General features: G+C 44.5%; 1 protein-coding gene across 7 annotated transcripts in view; it reads right to left on the bottom strand.

The window, feature by feature from the left end:
- The window catches only part of Cdk5rap2 (CDK5 regulatory subunit associated protein 2), a 186,205-nt gene extending 165,368 nt beyond the window's left edge, over window positions 1-20,837 (bottom strand). For all 7 annotated transcript variants that reach the window (XR_001175598.1, XR_001175597.1, XM_013030170.1 and 4 more), the window contains exons 1-3: window positions 20,650-20,837; window positions 11,694-11,761; window positions 8,941-9,008 (exon numbers count right to left, since the gene is read on the bottom strand). Coding sequence is in view for 5 of the 7 variants with exons in the window: in XM_013030170.1 (XP_012885624.1) it covers window positions 8,941-9,008; window positions 11,694-11,761; window positions 20,650-20,705 (192 nt within the window). In the remaining 2 variants the exon portion in view is untranslated. The remainder of the gene's footprint in view (window positions 1-8,940; window positions 9,009-11,693; window positions 11,762-20,649) is intronic.
- Between the last annotated feature and the right edge of the window lie 4,175 nt (window positions 20,838-25,012).

Here is a 25,012-nt window from a genome sequence, read left to right as displayed (position 1 = left end):
AACAGCGCACCCAGGCACTGATTTCAAGCCTTAGTAATGGCTCATGTGTGTGTACATGTGCGTGCACGCACGCGTGCACACACACACACACACAATTTCTCTAGCTAGGCTGGGACCCCTTCTACAAGCTTCCATCCACTTTCCTAATGAACATAATCACTGCAAACATGCCACTTGTAACTTGCCTTTCTGCCCACCCCACCACTAAGAGATGAAGAACCACATCCACCTCCACCATTGAATCTGAAACACCAGGCAGTTGTTAAATAGCCAATGACTGGCTGAATAGACAAACACTACCTCACTCTATAAGGTCATTGATACAATCGGAGCCCATAGACTTCCAAATCAAACAGATCTGTTCATATCACTATCCTGCTTACACCCTGCATTGTTTTTAGTTTGTTTTTCCCCCCATTACTCTGAGAACCAAACTCACAGGCGCCACCAAGTGTGAATCAGCTGCTGCTGCCTGCCTCCCTCCCCAGTTTCCTTGCGTATCATCCCCCTGTTCACAATGTGCCAGTCTCACCAGCCTCCTTTCTGGTCCTAAATTAAGCCGAGCTCTTGTTTGCCTGCAACTCTTCATATGGAATTTGCTATGTGGTTACATCTCATCCTTTCCAAATCTGTCTGAGTTTAGGTGGTCTCTGTCTCTACTACCCAGCCAACTACTAACACACAGCTCCTATTTTCTTGCTTGAAGATTTTAACATCATATCTAGGCCACAGTGGCCATTCAACCAACATTTTTTAAATGAGTGAAAATAATGAATAAGGATAATCCAGACTACCTTACCAGCTATATGACCTTGGTCAAGCTCCTTTTGTCTGTGTGCCCAAGTCCCTTCACCTACAAAAATGGCACTATAATAAAACTCACTTCATAGAGCTATTATAATTAATAATTACTACTATAAATTATCTATTATTATAAACAATTTAGCTATCACTAAACACTGCACTGTTTAGTACCATTACTAGACTCAACATAAAAATTTAAACCAGCCAGGCACCAAGGGTTCACGCCTATAATCCTGACTACTCAAGAGTCTAAGATCTGAGGATCAAAGCCAGTACAAGCACGAATGTCTATATGAGACTCTCATCTCCAATTAACCATCAAAAAGCAAGAAGTGGAACTGTGGTTCAAGTGGTAGAGCTCTAGCTTTAAGCAAAAAACCTCAAGGACAGTACTTAGACCTTGAGTTCAAGCCTTAGAATCATTAACAACACACACACACACACACACACACACACACACACAGAGCCATACTAATTTTTTTCATGTGTACTTATCCTTTATAAAGAAATAATTTCAGGGCTGGGAAGATGGCTCAGTTGTAGAGCACTTGCCTTGCATGCATGAGGCCCTGGGTTCAATTCCTCAGCACCACATAGGCAGAAAAAGCCAGGAAGTGGTACAGCGTTAGCCTTGGGCTGAAGAGTTCAGGCCCAGAGTTCAGGCCCCATAACTGACACAAAAAAAAAGAAAAGAAAGAGAGAGAGAGAGAAAGAAAGAATTTCGAGTTGAAAAATAAAACTGAAGTAGAATAACTGAAATCATCTTACCACACAGTAGATAAACAACCTAAAGTGCAATCCACAAAATGTGACTTAGAAACCCAATGTTCAGGAGTAAGCAAACACATGGGCTATACTTGCCCATTCCACCCCTGTACCCATGTGTTACTGGGACTGAAGCCATCTACGTGGGAGGCTCCCACCATGACAACAGGGCTGGAGCCAGAAAGATTTGTCAGAAGCTACAAGTCAGTCCTCTGGCTTCTTCCTGCTCCCACTCAGTCAAAAGCATGGAGAAGAGAAGAAAACAAAACCCAACAACATAAAAAGAATCCGAGGAAGCCATGTGTGGGTACAGTGGTTCACCTATAATCCTAGCTACTCAGGAAGCTGAGATCTGAGGCTTATGATTTAAAGCCAGCCCAGAAAGACAAATCTGAGATACTTTCATCTCCAATTAACCAGCAAAAAGCCAGAAGTGGAGGGTGGCTCAAGTGGCAGAGTGCCAGCCTTCAATGGAAAAGCTAAGCAAGAGTATAAGGTCCTGAGTTCAAGCATCAAAAAGAAAGGGGGGGAAGAGGGGGGGAAGGGAAGGAGGGAGGGAGGAAGGAAGGAAAAGAAGAGGAAAAGGAAAAAGGAAAAGGGAAAACAATCAGAAAAATTGCAACTAGCCACACTCAACTAAAACTTAAGCAAAGAGCCACCCTCTGGCTATCACTTTCCCTGGTTTACAGTAGCTGGGTGAAGCTCCCCCTTTCATGGGTTATGGGACCACAGAGACCAGCTCAATCCCCAATGCTGTTGCTTGTGTGTTGTGTGGCCTTGAAAAGATTATTTAACATCTTTGAGTCACTGTTGGCTCATCTACAAAATGAAAGAAACTCAATTACCTCGCAGGAGTGTTGTGACAACTAAATGAGCTAAGCACCTGGCAGAGCCTGGCACTTAGCAAGTGGTAAACAGGGCATAGCTGTTAAAAGGGAATCATTTCTCACACAAACCCTAAGTAAGCAAAGCGGTGGGTTACCATCAATCTCCAACCCTCTTCACAAGAACAAAACCTATTAGATCTCACCTAGACATGAAAAAAAAAAATGCACTCTTGCTGCCCAGAGTTCATCTCCAGTGAACAACACAAATCTGCCTACAGCAGCCAAGTGAGTCAGGAGGAGGAAGATGCTTTGGGATTTGTTTCTGATGCCAACCCTCTCCCTGGTGTCTTCGAACTGTCAAGCACACTGTGACTAAGCAAATACCTATTCATAATACAAGTGAATCTGTATATCCCATTGCTTTCACTTAATATTGTATCTGAAGTATTTCCACCTGAAAGACTACACTGAATTCCATTGAATTACCAAGTATTTAACCATTGCTCTACTGAGTATTTATGGATTTGGTGTAGTCTTTAACAAACACACAGATAAGGTCTGACTCTAACTTATTTTAGTTTCTCAATCAAACCAAGCTTGTAGACAAGTCATTTAATCTTTTCAACTTCAGCTTTCTCATTTGTAAAATCTCCTCAACACAAGCTTGTAACAAGAAGTCAAAAAGATGACAAATGTGAAATATAATTTCCCTTGTTCCCAATTGTTCACAATTATACACAATGTGATAACAAATACCTTCATAAACAGAGGGTTTTTTTTCCCTTCCACTGAGTAGATTGTTTAGAATAAATTTCCCCAAAAATGGATTATTGGGCTCAAGAGTAATTTTATTTTTATGACTATCAAAATCTCTTTCCAAATGGCCTTCAAAAAGATTGTAAAAATTTACACTGCCCAGCCCGCCATCTGGCTGGGTTTTTGGAGGGCATGGCCAGGACACACAGCAATAAGAGGACTCAGAGCTCAGTCCAGTAAGTGGAGGCCATCCTACCACAAAGATCATCCCTGTACTTCAATTTTCCCAGACACCCCCACTAGCCACAAGCCAAAATGGTTCCGGTCCTGGACTCTGCAAAGGCCCAGGCCAGGCACAGATCGCCACGCCCTAGGTCCACTCCTACTGGTCTACATCCCACACAGTTCTTGCTCTTTTGCCTTGCTCCTAACTCCCATCCTCCCTTCTCACACTCTTAGCCTCACCTTACTCCCATTTCTACTTCCGGTCCTCTAACTCTAATTCCACAAGCCCCACCCTCTGGCTATGTGGTCGCTAGCCACCTTATTAACACTAAATAACACTAGGCATGTTACTTAATCCTCACCACAAGCCTATGAGCTAAACATTATGTTTTCCTATTTTACAGATAGAAGAAAGCAATCAGAACTTCAAGGTTTAGTGTCTCATACAAGGCCAAACTCAATCAACACACTTACTAAACAGCTACAGTTCTGTTAGGTTCAGTGTTGAGCACTGACATACCAGACAAGTGACACATGTTAAGATAAATAAGCAAATAAAGACATGACAGTCATGGTAGAAAAAAATTCATGGTAGAAAAGACATAGTAATAAGTGTTCACCAGAAGAGAGTAACAAACCAGTGGAGGGCATTAGTACAGCCTCTCTACCCACATCATATTAAGATTGAGACATAAAAGTCCAGGAGCCAGACATTCAAGGAACAGGAGAAAGGGCATCCCAGGCAGAGAGCAGGAGGGCCTGACACACAGAAACAAGCCAGGTGCCAGAGGAGCAGTCTATGATCAAATGACATACATGCCAAGCTCAAAAGACAGGGCAGGATCTTACACCATGGCAAGCAGTGAGGGATTTTATTCCAAAGGGAAAAAAAAATTTTTAAGCCTGGCACTGGTGGCTCACACCTGTAATCCTAGCCATTCAGGAGGCTGATATCTGAGGATTCAAAGCCAGGAAAGTCCATGAGACTCCAGAAAACCAGAAGTGGCACTACAGCTCAAAGTGGCAGTAGTATACTCAACCACTAGCCTTGAGTATTAAGAACGAAGAGACAGTATCCAGGCCCCAAGTTCAAGCCTCACAACCAACAACAACAACAAAGGGGGGAAAAAAAGGATTGGCAAGAAATAAACAATGGGCAGAAGGCAAGGGCAGTGGCTTAGTAGAGAGAACTTCAGTGAAAGCCAGCATTTCCCAAATACCCATCATCCTGGAGGTCTCAGGCTATGGTCTACTGCTCAGGAAACCCTCACATATCTCAAAAAGACTCTACTGGCCTCTCTTTACACATGAGGTTCTAGAAGCCACCTATGCAAGGGCCCAGAACCATAAGTGTCTGAGCCAGATCTAAACCCCAGTTCTCATTATCCTCAAGTCTATGTTCTATTCACACATCATGACTGTGAGAGTGTCAGCTCGGTGCGAATGGGGTGAGCTCAAGAATGCGGGGCTACTCCATGCTGATAAGGCACCCGTGACACAGATACTGCAGAGCACATATGAAGAGGTAAGCCTCCTTGCTAGACCAGAGAAAATGTTCAGATTTGACAGGCTACTTCAACTGAGACTGCGGATTTTCAACAAGTAGGAAAAAGCGCCTCAGCACAAGAGCACCCACATGTCTGGGCAGCTGAGTAGAGGACCAAGTGAAGACAGGATGGAGACAGGATGCAGACGGGTGTTTCGGCCCCATCTGGCTAAGGCTTTCCCCAGTTTCTTAGAGAAGAGGCCAGCAGAAATTAATCCTACTACTATTTGTTGTGTCTAATTTATACTGAAATTTCCATTTCTAGGCATTTATTCAAAACTAGAAAAAGAATCGTGTGCACAAGGATATTTGACAAAACTTTGCAACAGCAAGAAGTAAAAAACAACTTGAATGTCCTACATAGTAAGCAGCTGCATAAATTGTGATGCAAAATACCCATTTTTAATACAAGTTCAGTGTGTGTGCGTGTGAGAGTGCGTGTGCGTGTGCATGTGCGTGTGTGTGTGTGTACACACACACACCAGTCCTGGAGCTTGAACTCAGGGCTTGAGTGCCATCCCTGATTTTTTTTTTTTTTTTTTTGCACAAGGCTAGTGTTCTACCAGTTGAGCCAAGGCTCCACTTCCAGCTTTTGAGTGGCAAAATTGGAGATAAGAATCTCATGTAGTTTCCTGCCCAAGCTGCCTTCAAACCACAATCCTTAGATCTCAGCCTACTAGGTAGCTAGGATTACAGGCATGAGACACCAGCACTCTACAAGTCTTTATGAAAACAATGCCTTCCATCAGTGATAGAAGGAATATCAGTGTCATTCTCTGGGGAGAGCCAGAGTTGAACTCCTCTACATACAGTAAGGTCTTCCTTAATCTCCTAAAGAAGAGAGAGAGGTTTCAGTGCCCAAAACTTATCACAGCACGTAAGTCCAGGCCTTCACAAAATGTAGCCTCTGCTAGCCCCTCTCCAGCCCAGGGAGCACCCTCTACATTCCCAACTAGGGAAGGACCAACAAGACAGGCCCCACGGAAGACTGAACTGACACACCAGCTCCGCATGAGTTATGGCAGCCTCAGCTACCACAAGCATGGACATTGCAGTACCAGAGCAAACCCTTCACGTGTCAGCAATGCTTGTCCAGCACACGAACATGGTAGTAGTGACTTCTTTTGCTAGAGGACCTGGATTTGAAGCCTGAGTCCCACCCCTTTGGGCTTCCAGCCCCAGGTGTCAAATGAGAATGACACATTTTTGGAGATAGAATGTCTCAGACTTTTCCACATGGGCTGGCTTTGAACTGTGATCCTCTGGATCTCAACATCCTGTGTAGATAGGATTACAAACATGAGCCACCAGCACCCAGCTGAGGTAATCTTTTGAAAGCACCATATTGGTCATGACAGACTAAAATCTGTCATTGGTTACCTTTTATCTTCAGGGCAAAGTCAAACCAAGCAGTGTGACTGTCAACACTGGAGGCTCTGACCCATGTCTGCCCCGATGGCTTCATGTCCCTCACACAACCTTGTTCTGACCAAAAGGCATCCCACAGGTCCCTGAACTCTTGCGACCTGCCCTGCACCTGAGTCCTGAGGCTGGTCGCTCTTCCTTGTGCCCAGTCCCTGATGTCCCAACTCCTGCCTGAAGCCCACTTACATTCAGAGCCCATCCTCTGTAGCCCACAGCGCCCTGTCCTCAGCTCACTACACCATCACCCTGTAGTCCCATCCACCCAATTAGACCAGAGCCTCTTCACTGGCAAACTCATCTGGGCTAAGGCACCCCAGGTTCCTCGTCTCCTGAGGAATGGGCACTGGGGTGACAATATGTACCGAGGTGAACTTGGGCCCCTGTCTCACCAGACCCTAGCTAATGCAACTGCTGATGTTCAGGCAGTCATCAGAGACTGGAGTAAGAGGAATCATGAGTTTCCCTTTAATTCAAAGAGTATTCTGGCCCCCTCTTTAATATGCAGGCTGACTCTGAAACTGGCCTTAGATGCCAAGAACAGTTCTATAGCATCCCACTGGAAGGTCAGATGACCTCCACATAGACAGCTAAGCTCAGGCCAAATGAAAAATGTCAGTGGCTTATAAAGACCTAAAAGGGAGACGCGAGAGCAGGGTGGTCATTTCAATTTCAGCTGCAGAATTTGCTCTTGAAAATGCTACAATAAAAAATATTAATATCATAAAAACCTAACAGCAGCCAAAGGACCACAATCATAAAGAAAAAAACATAAATCCTAAAATATATTGGCATGGAAGGCTCTCCCTCAGCTTCAAGGAAAACAAGATTTAAGCCATCAAGAACTCTCAGGAAAAGGAACTTGAATCACATGGCAAAGCAGAGAAAAAAAAATGTCAGTACCAAATATAATAACTGGAGAAGGAGATAGCTAACACGGAGAAGGTGCTGGGAATATGTGATTCGCACATTAATCTTCCGAACAACCATAAGAAAGGCTGTTCAAGCCCACATCAAAGTACAGAAAAGTACAGAAAGGTCAAGTGACTGGCCCAAGGTCACCCAATAGGCAGCCTGGCTTCCAAAGTTGTAGCCCACAACACCCAGTGGCTTCTGGAAAAGCTTTTATCCCGTCACATCCCCTCAGTTTCTCCTATCTCTAAGGAAGAGGGCTGGATTCAGAATCCCTTCCAGTTGGAAAGACACATGCAAAACCAAAATTCTAGATGCTATTCAATTTCCCCATCTAGAAATACAATTTAATGATGTACTCTTCAAATCTAAATAATAAAAAAACTAAATAATAACCAACTTACAAAGCTGCTTTAATATTAAAGTAATGTGTATAAAGGACTTAACACTTAAAGTGCCCAGCTCAGAGCAAGAGCTCAATAAACAGCAGCCATTATTACTCGTAGGATAAAACAGGAACAACCATTTAACAGTACAGCATATTTTAATTATACACCATGTGGAATAATCAAATCTCTTTCTCGTTTGAGGCCCCAGACCCATAGCATAGATCGCATTGTACAGCTGAAATTATAACAACTCAAAGCTCAGAAATTACTTGTTTCCATTAGAGATCTGACAAGTCATTTCTTCAATTGGTCACTGGTGGTTTGCAGATAACTATTAGCAGTAATGAGTATGCTAAATTAAATCCAGAGACAGCACTGCTCTGTTCTGTAAAGACAACTGGGGAGAGAGAAACGTAATTGTGGAGCGTCCTTCTCTCTGTGTCCTCCGTCTTCTCTCTGATAAATATCTCCTGTGTCTTGCATAGTATGGATTTCATTTGGTTACAAATGAAGAAGGGTCTAATTCTTCCCATGATAAATGGGAGCATGGAGCAGGTAACTTGTTAAAAAGAATTGGAATTGGGAGAATAACCTTATTTCCCTGTTCCTTGACAGCAAGCCCCCTCCACAAACAAATGCAAGATGCAATGCTGGAAGACATTAGCATGGAGGCCAAATCCATCACCAAGCGATCCATTCTCAGACAATTGCTGCACAGTGCTGTGCACAGGCTACACATTCCATTCAGCAGCAAGTCTACAAAATGTGAGGGGAAACTGACACACTAGAAAGAATAATGGCTTTGGAATCATTAAAGATGTGAATTCAAATCCTAGATCTGCCTTTCTACATTATATGGCCATAAATGAATCTCTTCCAGTGTGAGGATTCCTTATCTGTAAAATGGGGACAATACAAAACACCTCAAGGGTTGAAGCAAGCACCAACTACAGACATAAACACTGTACCTTAACTGTCTACAGGATGCTCAGCAAGTATTAGCTTGCCTGCACTGTGCAATACAGCAATGTTCTTATCTTCCAGACACCACAAACATACCAATAGCCAGCTGCAAACCGCTGAATGACACAATGTACAGGTAGCCTCTATACAGAAGGCTGACTGCATGTACATGGAATTGTCTCACAGAGGAAGCCCTGAGCCGATCATTTCCCTGGCCTCTGGCATCAGTCAGCTCAGATAGTTGTCCAAAACCACAGCTCTCTCCCAGCTCTGGCTGGACAATGACAACAAGCATGGTTTGTTAGGAAAAGCAGCTGGCATCTCTACTTACATTTTCAAAATCCTTCATGTTCCGTGCTCGGGTAGGAGAAACCTTTTCCTCTGATGCTTTTGGAAGCCCTACAAAAAGCAAAACAGACATCAGGAAAGCATCACGGCATGCAGACTAGACTGGCTGACACTGCTATTAGAGACCAGAGAGCAGAGGAGAAAAATCATGAGCAGCTTCCATGGCGTATGTGCTTTCTGCTGGCACTTTCTGCCTGTAGTGACTCACTGATTTGAGTCCAGGGAAAGCTCGAAGCTATTTTATTTCCAATACTGACAAATTACTTTAAGCAGCCCTGGTGAAACCAGAAGAGGTACCCAGATAAGACATGTGGCAAAGCACACCATCCTGAGGTGTGCCCCCTAACCTGCACACGCAGCAATCAAAACAAAGCCTGGCTAACCAATTTCGCAGCAAGGGTTGGCAACCTTTTTCCTAAGCATCAGACAATGGCTATTTTCAGCTTCCCAGGCTATGCACAAAGCCTACATCTGTCACAGATAATCGACAACTACTGCAGCACAAAACCCACCTCAGACAACTCACAAGTACAGTGGCTGTGTTCCAACAGAAGCTGATCTCCAGAGCAGGCAGTGAGCAGGAAAGGGCCGCCCCTGCTTGGAGTGACTGCAGGCACTGCTGGACCTTGATCCTGCAGAGCCTTCTTAATCCCAACATTTCTTACACACCTGTCCTGAGCACCATCCTGTGTGCTGGGGAAGTGAAGGGGAAGGAGACACTGTCCTGCGCCCACATTTCCAGGACAAGTGGAAACCAAATAAGACAGAGGAAAACAAACTGTCACCACCACTTTGTGGGTGCTGAGTAAACGTGTGGTGAGGGAATGGAGGAACCCACCATCCCAGCAAAGCTGCATGGAGAGCCTTTCTCCTGCCAGGCAGCTTTCGAGATCTGCCTCCATCAGGGAACAACAGCAGCAAACTTCCAGAGGGAAGAGACAGGCACCATAAATGAGCAATTACATGATATGATATAAGGTGGTCACAGAAAAATAAAAGAAAATATCAGAAGCGAGATGGGCTGCAGTTTTAAGTCAGGGGACTGAGGAAGGCCTCACAGAGGCCACGTGTTGGCAGACTGAAGACAAATAGCCAAGGATCTAGGGACAAACACTCTAGGTGCAGAGAACAGACTGAGTCAAGAGCATGCCCAGTAGATATGAGGAAGAGCCAAGGGGCAGTGACTGGGGGTGAGAGACTGGAGGGGGGGGAAGGAGTAGGTATCAATAAACAAAGGGGACAGAAGAGGTGTTAAGAAGTTATGGAGGACAGATCATATCTGGCACCATAGGCTCAGCTAAGGACTGAGCTGCCACTGGAAGATTTGTGAGCAGACTCCCTCTGGCTGCTTTGCTGAGAACAGACAGTAAAAGGCTCAAGAGAGAAACAAGGAGATCTAGAAGCCCAGGGTAACCCAGGCCAGAGGTCCTGGTGTCTGATGAGAATGCTATGTGCATCCATGGGTAAGAATGGATACCTGGATACTTTAAAAATTATCAGCAGGAATAAATGAAATAAAATGGACCCTAACATACAAGGTCCAATGGGGGTGACAACCACTTGGCTGAATGGGGTTCAGATGAGGGTGGGGTGGAGGGTACAGGGCCCTGTGCACCTGACGGAAGGCCACACTCCGTCACCTGTGCAGATACTTGTCCCCTCCCATTTCCCAACCAAAGTCCTACTCCTTCTGCTCTCCATACTACTTTGCTGGGGACCTCTCACCTGACTCCCTCACCCCTCCTCTGAGCACCTTACATTTCACTCCTGGCCTGATCTTATAATTTATCATAATATCTTTGGTCTGTGTTCTCAGCTAAGGTAATGATGTTCAAGGTTGAATCCAAGAGTCTGGCAGGAAGCGGATGTACCTCATCATCTGAATGAGGGTGGGCCTAACTACCTCTGCTTCCAACTGCCTGCATGCAGGAAGTGGAGAAACTAGGTTCATCACCATCAGATTTTTTTTTAAGGTAAAAAACAATCTCAAAGGAAAGCTTGAAGGTGGCCTATTGGTCACAGAATGTTTCAGAAACAAACACTTTGATACTTCGTTCTGCCTGCCCTAAAAGCTTCTTTTTGCACATATGTCATCACTTTGGGGATAGGAAAAAAAAAAACTAAATCAAAATACCTCAGATTTTAACAAGGCAAATTATCAACACTGCCCACCTAGACATCTAGTACAGGTCAACTTCTTTCAGAAAGGAAAATTATGAATAATGGTCAGCAAGACCCGGATTAAAAAGGGATCTCATAACTCCAAGACACAATAAAGTGATTATTTACTCAGCCACGTGTCTCTGGTGATCTAAGTGGCTATTTCACAAACAGGAATGCAGGCCACGGCACAGAATCCAGCAGGCCGCCAGGGAGGCCTTGGCACACTGAAGTCGGACAGCAGCGCTCCTGTGCCTCCATGTACAGGTCAAGGAGACCCACAGAACCTGGTGCTGGGTCTAGTCTGCACTTCAACGCACAGCCTCAGAAGCTGCTCAGCTCAGCAAACACTGAATCCCTACCGGCTAGGTGGCTGGATGGAAAACTCCTGAAGGACAGTGTGAAGGTCACAAAGAAGTGAAGACCAAGTGAGTACATCTGCACCTAAGAAGCTGAGCAGCAACTATTGGCCAGGCCAGGTAGGCTCTGGTCCCAGGATAATGGAAGCCCAAGCTCAAATGCTCATGGTCTGAGTTTACTCCCCCTTCTCTTACCCAAGACCTGTTGTGTACTTACCGCCATTTCCCAAGCCAGCACTGATGCTGATGCCATTCAGATTATCTGGCAGAGTGGAGACCAGGCCACTAGAAGAGAACACAGGAAAGAAATGAGGTAGTGCTTGAACAACAGATGACTGTCTGCACAGCACATGACAGTCAGCAAGCCATGGCCATAGGTTCACCTAGCTGAGCTGCCTGAGAAGAAAAAAGTATAGAACATAAAGGACTCAGGCCTTGGAGTTGAACTTACTTCCAGATCTAACACTCAGTAATTCTATGACCTTGGGCGATGTCAAGGTCATTCATTGCTTCCTTCATGCTCTGTGTGCCAGTACAAAGCTATGTTCTTTATCTGTTAGACAGGGATACCATCTACCAGTAAAGATTAAATCAGTTATTATATAGAAACACCTGCACACTAGGGCATACCTGCTGATTCTGTTCATCACCATTGGGGTCATTAACCAGCCTCCCAACCAAAAATTAAACTCCTAAGACCCAGGCACCAAGTCAGATGTTTTCAGAATGTCAAGCAAAAATGAAGAATTCACTGATTCAAGAAGCTGTACTGGCAGATTAACATAAACCAGTATATGACATTTGGTGAGGATTCAGGGAATTTGTCAGAAAACTAAACCATAACAGACATTACGCTGGGTTCTGCTCTAAGCTCTGTGTGCACCTCCAGAAGCCTTACTTCCTTCAGCTCTGAAAGGAAAAATCAGCAGCTCCTTCACAGAACTAGCAATTAAATAATATATACAAAGGGCCCAGCAAGGTACCTGGCATCCTATGAGCACACTGTAAACATGAACAAAATATCATTGTCACCTTCAAGCACAGAGTGCCTCGAAATTTATAAAATATTTACTCATCAGAGCTGCCAATTCCCCAAGGGTCTGTGATTTTTCAAAGGAAAGCTTTGCAGTACAGACCACTTCAGTGTCCCAGTCATAGTCACGTGGCAGGTACATGGAGACCTTTTATATCTAATCCTCCAAAGTCCTTCCTGGCCTCAGCCCCCAAACTAGGCATTGATGGAAGCCTAACTTCTGGGCAGTTTCTCCTCCTGCCTCCAAATCCAGATGTACTCTTCTCCTCAATTTTTCTCATCACTGAACTTTGCAGTTACAATAGACCTTCAGGATCAGAGCTGAGCGAAGAAATTAGAAATACCATAAAAATCCAACACCAAGAAAATGACTACTCAAAATATACCTAGTATAAAGATAACTGGGGGAGAAAAAAACTTAAAGAAAACATGTCCTCAATCATGAAAAGATACATAAAAAGATCTTTTTCTGGAAATAGGTGGGCTATAAATATATAACAACACAGAGGAAATGTACTAAATTCCAGAAACTATTTGCAGGGAAGACACATTTTCCATCCCCTAAATTTTCGATAACTGTCTATTTCTCCCAATTATCATCAATATAAGAACAAAGTCAAAAGAAGGCTTAGATATGATTTTATCATTATACAGAAGGGAAGACTGAGGCTAAGAAGGAGTAAGAACTTAACTTGCTCAAAATCACAAAGGAATAGCAGCAAAGTAAGGAACGAAGCCCAGACTCCCAGAGCAGGACCACCCACAGCTCCCACAGGAATACAACCCAAAGTGGAGCCACAGGCCTCCAGGCAGGCCAAATAAAGCCTAGTCATAGGAAACCTGCCTGCCAGGCCAGGCTCCAGACAGAACAGCAATCTCCCACTTAAACCTCATCACAGCCCAGCTCCATAGGTAGCATTTTTAAGTATAGCCATTTTTTTTTTTTTGGCCAGTCCTGGGGCTTGAATTCAGGGCCTGGGCTCTGTCCCTGAGCCTCTCTGTGCTCAAAGCTAGCACTCTTACCACTTGAGCCACAGCACCACTTCCAGCTTTTTCTGTTTATGTGATAGTGAGGAATCAAACCTAGGACTTCCTGCATGCTAGACAAGCATTGTACCACTAAGCCACATTTCCAGCCCCAAACTGTTGTTTTTTGGTTGGTCGTGAGGCTTGAACTCTGGGCCTGGGCGCTGTTCCTGAGCATTTCAGCTCAAGGCAAGCGCTCTACCACTTGAGCTACAGCACCACTTCCTGCTATCATTTTTTTTTAATGAGGAAAATCTAAAGCTGGAGAACCCACACTAAGCTAATTTCAAATCCCATGCTCTGGGCCCCTGCATCACCCTTCCAGTCCTCCAGGGGGCAGTGTAGTGAGGACAGAATCAACAGAACCAGAGGGCTGCTCTCAGCACATGGACACCACCAAGGCAGGTTGTCCTACTATGTGCTGTGTGCTACATCACCTCATCCTCCTGGCCTGCTCCAATGCCACCTGTTGAGCCATCCCCTCCTGTGTCTGCACTGGCTGACAACAATTGTCCTTTTGCGCTCCAAGACCCCACAGTGTTCTCAGAGCTGGCATGGAACTGAACACCACAACTGGAAAACAAGTGCACTGCTCTTTGTCTCACAGAATTCCTTTTCCATCCTGTGTTATTCCCTCTTTTCTTTTCAATACTGGGGCTTGAACTCAGGACCTAGGCATCTCAAGTGCTCTGCCACTACTCTATCCATTCTTACTTAAGAGAAAAACCACATGGAAACCAAAAACAGGCACACAAGCTCTCGTAGGTGACCTGTCACCCCCACCCCTCACCCTTCCTAAGAGGTAAGTTCCTGATGTCAGCACATTGTGTCCTTCATAATCAGAGAGACAGAGGTTTTATTTTCTGGCTTCAAAATAAAATAATTGTAATCAAAAAACACATTCTATTCTACAGCTTTTTCCCTCTACTAAATACATATCCTAGGAGTGGGGCCTTAAGTTCAAACTCCAGTACCTAAAGATGATTGGATGGCCATATAAACAGATTTGCTTCAATCTTTAACTCTTACAAAGCATCCTACAACAGGGTTTTGCACACTTTATTGACCACAACCAATAAACAAATTCCTTAGTTCTTGAGATATTTCTGTTCTCTTCTACTTTCTTTTTGTTGTTGTTGTTGTTGTTGTTATTGGTTGTAGGGCTTGAACAGCCTGGGGGCTGTCCCTCAGCGCTTCAGCTCAAGGCTAGTGCTCTACCACTTGAGCCACAACACCACTTCCGGTTTTCTGAGTGGTTTATTGGAGATAAGAGTCTCACGGATTTTTCCTGCCCAGGCTGGCTTTCAACCATGATCCCCAGATCTCAGCCTCCTGAGTAGCTAGGATTACAGGCATGAGCCACTGGCGCCCGGCTTCTACTTTCTTAAAAGCCTTCTAGCAACCTATTGAATTTATGAGATACCAGTGGGTCACCAGGGGTCTGGAAGACTCTTCTGAAAGAATGTCTATCTTCCCAAGCCCCTTCTGACAGAAATCCAGCTTGCTCAGTTCTTTTTTTACAAACTGTGTTGGGTAAGTGCCTTTATACAAGTCCCATCATGCACATGTAGGGGTCTCTAGGTCAGACAGTAAATGCAATGGCTAGATCAAGATGTAGCCACATCTTTAAAATGAGGCAAAGGTTCTGCTAAGACAGTGCACCAAGATATTCAAATGGCAAATAAACACATGAAAAAGTATTCCATGTCATTAGTCATTACAGATGTGTAAAGTAATTCCACACTGAGATAAAATGTCTCACAAAAGATAGCTAAAGTCAAACAGCCACAAGTACTGCTAAGAGGTGAAAGAAACTCGAACTTTCAACACTTCTGGTAGAAGCAAGTGACAATGCAATTTTGGAACTGAGTGGACAGTTTCTTCCAAATGTTAAAGTTACCATGTGATCCAGCAATTCTACTCCTGGGTAAAATCAAGAGAAGTGAAAAAATGATGCTCACACAAAAACTACACACAAATAAATGTTCACAGCAACACAATTCCTAACAGACAAACAATAAAAACAATCCAAATGTCCATCGATATGAATAAACAAAATATGTCACATGAGCATGATGCAATATTATTTGATCATAAAAAAGAATGACGCTGGCTTATACACACAGATGAATTTCACAAAGCAGCACACACTGTAAGACACCATTCACACGAAATGTCCAGAAGAGACAAATCTAGTATTCCAGTATTTATATAGTGCTATTGTCAACCTTTCATTCAAATAAAATGAATAAGAAACCAATATAAAGTCAGCAGGACTTCTTTCCTAGGAAGGATTGGCAAAATTGGATATTTTACATGAGGATGAATTTATAGCTATTTCATATATAGATAAGAAAACATGTTCCTTTTTAAGTTATGTAGACAAAAAGGGACAAAAAACACTACTTTCTTCATTTTTAAGCTCTCTATGTAAAGATCTAAACTCAATTCTGTGTGTGTGAGTGCTGGAACTAGGGTCTGCACTCAGGGCCTCAGGGCCTTACTTGGCGTTTTTACTCAAGGCTGGCACTCTCTCTCTTGAGCTATACCTCTACTTCAGGGTTTCTGCTGGAAAAGAGTCTCTCAGATTTGTCTACCCAGGCCAGTTTTGAATCATGACCCTCAGACCTCAGCCTCTGAGTAGCTAGGATTACACGTGTGAGTCACCAGTGGCTGGCCTAATTTCAACTCTTACTTGAAGAGAGAAGCAGTTTTTGGTATCCACTCAGCCCATCAACAGTTACACTGGGAAGTCAAGAAATTTGTCACTTTTACTTCTTGGCTTATATAAACTTTTGCCAGAAAGAATCTGACCACACCTCTGGCCTAAACAGTTGGGATTCTACATAAGCCCCCTCAAGCCTGGAGAGCTCTAAGGGTTGGTGACACCTTCACCTTTAAAAGCACGCTTCACTGAGAGCTGGCATGCTGGGCACCGGGGGTACGATCCTACGGTACTCCACACCAACTAAGATTCTGAAGTTTTCCATGCTCACATAGAAGGAAGGAGAAACACACCACCTGCTGTGAAAAGTAAAAAGTCAGAAACTACCATCACCTAAAACATGAACCCAAACCACTATGCTATGACTCTGTCTCAGACTTCACACCAAATCCACTCTCACCTGCCTTGATATAACTTGATAGAAGATTCTTACCTAACACATACATGGGGTCATAATTAATGAAGTAGAAGCCTTTGCAGTACCAACTGTGTATAACTCTCTAAACAGCACGCTGGAAATGAATGTTTCTTTATTTAATCATTCCCTCCAGTGATCTTTCCACTGATATACCTACCTACCCCTTTTTTTATTTTTGTTTAAAATGTTTCACAAATAGACTCTGGTTTGGGTTTGGGCAGTACTGGGCTTCCGGGCCCAGAACTCCACACTTGCTAGGCAAGCATACTACCATTACGTCCACCTTCATCACTATTTCTGCTCTGGTTATTTCTTGAATAGGGTCTTGCTTTTTGCCTCAACTGGCTGGACCAACATCTTCCTGTTTATATGTCTTTAGCAGCTAGGATGACAGAAGTGTGCTCATGTTTTCCCTGTTGAGATGAAGTCTTCCAAAACTTGTGTACCCAGGCTGGCCTAGAAGTGCAATCCTCCCAATCTCTGCCTCCAAAGTAGCTAGGATTGCAGCATTAACTTTGATTTAACATAAACATGTAAACGTTGAGAAGCTTCTGCTTCTCCATGAGACTCCATGAGACTCTGCCAATTAACACCAAACACCAGAAGTGGGAAACAAACCAATATGCTCCCCTCCCAGCCCCCCCAGGATGCCCCAAAGGTCACCCTTTCCTGAAAGTAGTGCCCATGAAGGCTCTCTGCCCTAGAAGTGCAAACTGTACTCACAGAAAAACTTTTCTCTCCAGTCTGCTCCTAACCAAGCAGCAAGCCATCAAATGGCAATGTGCTGAAGGGACCCATGGATGACAATGCCTAGTTTCAGGCTTAGAAGGTTCATGGTTGGGAAAGGCAGGCTCTTGGGCATACAAATGAAGAGCAGGACCCGGAGCTGCAGCGCATAGGGTCCTGTCTGCGAAATAGTGTGCCATGGGACAAATCTGACAACAAGAGCTAACATTCCACTCTCCCCCATTGGTACCAGGCACTTATTGTATAAGCTCTCACATCATCCAGGTGGCCATCAATGAAACACGCATTATCTTCAAAGAGACCATAGGTCCCAAGGGTCGAGGACTAACTCCAGCCACACACCTGGCTGAACTAGAATGTAGACCCCTCTCACACAACCCCCAAAGCCAGCCTCTTACCACTCTACCCAGCAAGATTTAAAGATCTGGGCTTGAGTGGGGTCTCTGGGTCCAAAGTCTAGGCCGTAATAACATGGAGCCAGAGCAGTCAAGGACACCAGCAGGGATAAGGATCAAAGGCAACAGCACACATTACCCTAATCCAAGTGAGTCTAAGGGAGAAAACTGGACTCCAGTTCAATCTTTCAAAGTGGGATGTGGAAGCCACAGGCAGAAGGTCTCAGACAGTACCATATTAGAATAAAACAGGTGACTTTCCTTCTAGGGGTGGCCTTCTCTGTCATCATCTGCTTGAAAAGGCAAGGGGAGGTGGCAAAGAAGCTGAATGAGACAGCAGTGAGGCCTTTTTAGAGTCATTTTATTTCTTATGCCAGCCCTGGGCTGTACATCAACCTACATTACAGGTGACAAAAAAAACTGAAGTTCCAAAGGAGGATACTCTTAGGGGAAGAACACAAAGACACAATGCATATAAAATAATATTTATCAAAATGAACCCAGGAAATGGAAACAAGTTTTTTGTTGTTGTTGCTTTTGTTTTTCTTTTTGTCATTCATTCACATATCTGTCTTTGGGAGGGTAAGAGGGGCACAGAAATGGAGGGAAAAGGGTGAAAAAATGCAACAGTAGTAATCATTAGACACTATATGGACAATTGATGGTGGGGACAGGAGAGAAAAACTGGGAGAGAGCAAGGAAAGGGGTGACATTATCCAAAAAGAAATATACTCATTACCTGACTTATGTACCTGCAAACCCCTCTGTACATCACCTTTATAATAACATTTTTTTTTAATTTTTAAACTCAGGCTCCCAAGATGAGTGACTTGTCTAAGGTCACAAGGTTGTAAAATGGCAGAACTGAGACTTGAACTCCAGCTGGGTCTAGGTCTGAAAGCTGATGTGGGACCAGTAAACACGGAAGTGAAAAGACCAGATCTCAGAGTAGCGGTGAACTTTACTGAACGGCAATAGGAAACATGAAAAACAGGGTGCTGGTAGCTCACTCGTATAATCCTAGCAACTCAGGAGGCTGAGATCTGAGGATTGTGATTCAAAGCCAATCAGGTCAGGAAAGTCTGTGTGACTCTTAACTCTAACTACCAAAAAGCCAGAAGTGGTGCTGTGGCTCAAGTGGTAGAGCGCTTGCCTTGAGCTGAAGAGCTGAGGGACAGCACCCAGGCCCAGAGTTCAAGCCCCATAACTAACCAAAAAAAAAAAAAAAAAAGTATCAGCAAACTGGGATGAGAGATTTCATATTGGCTTAGACAGGAGCTTGAAAGGGCCTATCTCTGTGCCTGATACCTAGAAGCTATGAATGAACACAGTAACCATTTACCAGGTCTGCCAAAGATAAGACCTCTATTCCTAGCTTATCATCAAGGCATAAAAGCAAGTCAAGCAGAGCAAGAGACTCTGAGTTCAAGTCCAAGAACTAGCAAAAAAAAAAGCATCCTAGTTTGCACAGTGAACAACATTTAGGCTCTACAGGCTAAACACAGCAGCCTGTCCTACAGAACTAAATAAACACTGCAGGTTCTAAGTCCAGTTCTCTTCCTCTTCTTTCTGCAATCCCTCCTACCAGAAGCCCAGGACAATCAGAGGACCCAGCCTGGAGCAGTCCAGGGCCTACCAGAAGAAAAGATCTGGGCCCTACCAGAGAAGACCCCATGGCCACTTGGAGCAGCTCCCCTGGAAGGCCCCCTTCAGATCATTCCCTGATTCCTACCACTATTGACAACACAGGTTGAATATCCCTAATTGGAAAACCCCAAACCCAAAATGCTCCAATATCAAAACTTTTTGAATTGGATCATGTTGGCTACAAGTGGAAAATTCCACACCTCCTGACTGCACATGATGGGTGTCACAGTCAAAATTAAGGCCTACTGCTTGGTATACTGGGTGTATATGAAACATAAATCAATTCCAAGTTCAGACTTGGGTCCTATTTTCAAGACATCTCAAATGTAGGTGTGTGTGAGACACACACACACACACACACACACACATACACACATGCAAAAATATTCTAAAACTTCAAAATAATCCAAAATCTGAAACATTTCTAGTCCAAAGCATTTTGGATCAGGGATACCCAACCTGTAATAATAACAGCAATACGGTGTCATTCTTTCAACCCTGATGGTATGCCAGGCACTTGGTTAAGTACCAAAGGAACTGCAGGGCAGTTATTGCTTCTTTTGATCTTCACCCCAAGTCTGTTGGGTGGATAGTCTTGGCCCGTGTTACAGATAGGAAAGTGAGTCAAGTCACTTTGCCCAGGTCACCCAGGGAGTCACCTTACAGAGGCCGGGTTTGAATCCAGTGCTAACCATCTCCAGCCAAGGCAATAACAACCGCACTCGGCCGGCCCTATACGGTGGGTCACCATGGGACACCCCCCACACACACACCCCATAAGCTAAGCAAAGCCTATACTTCACAACTACAGTCCCATAATGAACGCAAAACTCCCAAAGGCGGAATGAATCCTCAGGTGTCCTCTAAGTCCCCGCCCCACCCAAAGCCCCCACGAAGGGCACACCCTCCAAGCGGTCCCCTCCTCCCAGTCTATCTGCCTGTCCTCCAAGCCCCTTTCACGGGAAAGGCCCCGAGCCGAGTCTAGCACGGTGCCCGTCAGGCCCCAGACCCCCAATCAGCGTCATCGGGCGCCCCCCCAAAAGAGAGGCCGTCCCCCGCCCCGCCCCCGGCCGAACACCTGAAGCAAACCCCCAGGCCGCGCGCCTCAGAGACGCTTCCCCCCGCACCCCGCGGGTGGGCACCCCGGCCCGGTCAGCCCGAGCGCCCCGGCCCGGGCCGCACCTGCAGCCGCTGAGCGTCCCGGGGAGGGTGACGTCCTCTTCCAAAACCGAGTCCATCGCGGACGCAAAGGCGACGTAGGCATCCACGACTGCGGCGCTGGCGCCGCCGGCTCCTCGGCTGCAGCGACCCGCCCGGACTCTCAGGTCCCGCCCCCTCCGACCCAGCTCTTGTTCCGAGTCAGGAGGCGCCGCTGGAATTCAAACCACAGCGGCCGCCATGTTTGCCAGGGCTTCTTCCTACGGAAACGGGGCGGGGTCAGCAGGGCGCGCGCGCGCGCGCGGTGAAGCCGCGCTGCCGAAGCCAGGCAGGGAAGAGTGAGCGGCCGCCATCTTAACTAAGGTCAATGCCTTGGTGCTTGGGCCGGTTAGACTACAGAATGACAGGCTCGCGGCCATCTTTTGCGAGGGCACGGCGGCCGAGGCCAGGAGGGACGCCATCTTTGTTAAGGGTGAAAGCCCAACAAGGTATGTTCTTTTAAGCGGGAAAAGGAAGCACAGCTTCCCTTACTGTGGCGTCCCAATTCGGAGTTTTGTTTTCCTTGGAACAGTGACCACACACACACACACACACACACACACACAAAATTTGGCATCCAAAAGGCTTCTGCCTGGAGGCTCAGATAATGGCATGTTGCCTCCCTTTTTGAAAAATCCTGCCCGCAGAGCACTAAGGCAAGCCGTAATTCTCACTCTGTTGGAAGTAATCCCAGAGCCAAAAGGTGAGCCGCACTCCCACTCCGAGCCTCCACGATGCTTCGTGGCTGTGAGGACTCGACTACAACTGCAATGAGTAAACTGAGGCCTAGAGAGACGGAAACGACTTGGCCCAAAGTAATGCAAAGGAAGTTCACTGTCGACGCAAACCCTAGCTGGGGTTTGCTGCCAACTAGATCTAGACTCCCTTCTTTCTCCCTCTCAAATGACACAGCAATTACCAAACACCTAGGTACTTTTGGCAGCTATAGCCTCTTTTTTTTTCTTAATTTTTTATTATCTTTTCGTTGTACGAAGAGCTATCATTTAACAAAGCAGTGTATAAATGCAATGCATCTGGATCAGTGTCACACTCCTTCAACATTGTTATCCTCACCCCTTTTAATTAACTCTTTCCCTTACTTTTCTTAATTTTGTGGTATGGACAGTGAATTCTTCCCATTTTTTTTGTCGGTAGTAGGGCTTGAACTCTGAGTCTGGGCACTGGCCCTGAGTTCTTCAGCTCTAGGTAAGCACTCTACCACTTGAGTCACTCCACCACTTCCGGTTTTCTGGTGATTAATTGGAGATCAGAGTCTGCCCAGGCTGCCTTTGAAATGGGATCCTCAGGTCTCAACCTCCTGAGTAACTAGAATTATGGGTAGGAGCCACCAATGCCCAGTATGACAGTGAATTCTTGAATCAACATTTCTCCAGTGTTGCTTCTTGTTCTTCATTGGGAGTCCTGGATGAAAGTAATTTTCAAAAATGAGTAGACAAGAGAATGGTGGTGACTGCCCTGTAATCACCAACAAGTCACCAATCTCTGTTTCCTCATTCTTTAACTAATTGCTCAATTACTCCCCAAAGGAGGTCTTTCCTACTGCTCTAAGCTAAATCCATCCCTTTCTTATAATCTGAGAAATCCATACTTTTCCTTTGTAGCACTTAACCACCCTTGCAAATATATATTTCTGTTTTTCCAATATCTTCTTTTTGCGGCTATGGAGGGCATAGGGCAGGAATTGTGTTCACTGCTAGGTCCTCTATGACAACATTGTGCCTACAAATCAACAGATGTTTAAAAATATGTGTTAGATGAATGAATGGCTTGATCAAATCAGTCTGGAAAATAGGCTAGTAGCTATCCTGCAACGATTTTGTGAGGCTGACCTGAGATATCTTTAGGAATGCCACAGTTCAGTTCTCTCTGATTTTCAATGCACTTAACGATTTTACACAGCCTGTGTGTCCCCATTTTTTGGGGGGGTCCAGTCGTGGGGCCTGAACTCTGGCCTGGGCGCTGTCCCTCAGCTCTTCAGCTCAAGGCTAGCGCTCTACCACTTGAGCCACAGCGCCACCTCCGGCTTTTTTTTCTTTTTGCTTATGTGGTGATGAGGAATCGAACCCAGGACCTCAGGCATGCAAGGCAAGCACTCTACCACTGAGCCATCTTCCCAGCCACCCCCCATTTTTTTTTCTACTTTAGAATATAAAAGTAACATATAAATTCACATCTAGACAACACAGTATTTAAGTGACATACTCACCAGTTTCTACTCCTTGGGCAACTCCTTCAAGGAAGCTAAATAATGACCCTAGTGTGGACAGCACAGTTTATCCCTTGCTATATCTTAATTTTTCCATGTATAATTGAGCTGAAAATGTCAGTCTTACATGCTGGCATTCTCTAATTAGACACTTTGGAAACTATAAGGAAGAATCCGTAAGAAGCTCTCATTCAGATTAATTCATTGCCCTATTCAGACCATGTTCCTGAGTTATGTACTGAACTCTTAGTAAATCAAGAAACTGAAAATTGAATCAATTGCACAAAGGACAGGCTATATAGGAACTTGTTGTTCCCACTACAGTAGTGGTCTCATAGTCAGGAACAGAGGCCTTTGCCCTGTCTGTCTCTGGTTTTAATTCCTGCCAAGCCTGGAGGTGATGTCACTCCCATCAGTTGTTTGGGCAATCCAAAGCTATCTCCTTGACAACAGCCAACCAGACACAAAGCTGGTATTATTTCTTTGGACAAGGTCAAACTGAATGGCTGGAAGTTGCTTGGACCCAGATGTATTTTTTCATTTGCATGGAACTCTTCTGAAGATTTTAGCAGCTCAAGATAGTTGAATACCATTGCTAACAATAAAAATAATTTTATAGATAATACATTCATGATTCATTTTGAAATATTCCATTTTCTCTTCATGACACTATGAAGTAGGTTGAGATGATTCCCCTGTTGTACAAATGAAGAATTCTATAGTTTGGATCTTAACTGGCCTGAGAACACCATAGATCAAAGGTTTGGCCCCCAGCCTGTGGCACTGTTGGGAAAGGGCCTACTTAAAGAAAGTTGGGCCATTAAAATCATGACCTTGAATGGAATGTTAAGATGTTAGGAGCCCTTCTCATTCTCATTCTTTCTCCCCTCACTTCCTTCTTGTCTGCCATGAGGTCAGCAGCTTCCCCATCACTTCCTCCAACATCACTTGGTCCAATCATGATGTTCTAAACCACATAGACCTAAGGGCAATGGAGCCAAGTGATCATGGTCTGAAAATGAGGCAAATGTTTCCTCTTATGTCAGTTATTTTGGCACAGTGCCAGGAAGATAACACAGGAAAAGTAGGATTCAGAGGATTTTCCAATGGCTACTTTTTTCTTTTCTTCTTTCTTTCTCCCTTCTTTGTCTTTGTTTCTACTTTCTTTCTTTCTTCCTTTTTCTTCCTTTCAGAAACAATTTGAGACCAGGAAAACAGTTGCAAAAATAGTACAAAAAGACTGAGTGTGAGGCTCATGCCTGTAATCTTAGCACAAAGAAAACCCATGCAGGAAGATCATGAGTTTGAGGCCAGCCTGGACTACATACGGAGTTCAAGGCCAGCCTGGGTTGTATAGTAAATACCTTGTGACTTCAAACAAGCAAACAAACCAAAAAGTACAAATAATTCCTTATGAAATCTTCATGTAGCTTCCTAATTTTTTGTGGTTGTTATTGGCAGTATTGGGGTTTGAACGCAGGGCCTTGGATTTAGTAAGTAAGTACTCTACCACTTGAGACACACCACCAATCTTTTTTGCCTTAGGTTGTTTTTCAGATAAGATCTCACTTTTGCCTACTCACTCCTACAGCTTATTTTGTTGATGGGGAGTCGCACTCATTTTCTGCCCAGACTGGCTGTGTATCACAATCCCCCTGATTTCTGTCTCACAAGTATTTAGGATTTGCTTCCTAATATATTAGCATCTTCTAGAACCATAGCATTGATACAATACCATGTCTTTGTCTTTCATGACACTGGCACTTTGTAAAGTTCATGCTAAGTGTTGATAGAATGTCTTCAGTTTATGTTCACATGGCATTTTTTCATGATTCAATTCAGCTTATAGAGTTTGGGCAAGAAATTACAAAAGTGATGCTATGCCCTTCTCAGGGTGCAATTGGAGATCAAAGGATATTGGTATGGCTCCCTGATTGATGGTATTAACTCTTATCTCCCAGCTATGGTGTTTTATACCAACTTTCTGTAAGGAAAATTACTATTTTTCCTTTTGTAGTTATTGAGAATCTTTAAGGGCGATATTTGAGATGATGTATTTTGGTTTTCATACTTTTGCCCACTAATTTTAGCATGCATGAATAAATTCTTACTCAAAACAAT

This window comes from Dipodomys ordii, unplaced genomic scaffold, assembly GCF_000151885.1.
Source record: "Dipodomys ordii isolate 6190 unplaced genomic scaffold, Dord_2.0 Scaffold127, whole genome shotgun sequence".
Taxonomy (NCBI): Eukaryota; Metazoa; Chordata; class Mammalia; order Rodentia; family Heteromyidae; genus Dipodomys; species Dipodomys ordii.
The sequence above is the reverse complement of the archived record's forward strand: the minus strand, read 5'-3'. Positions and strand labels throughout refer to the sequence as shown.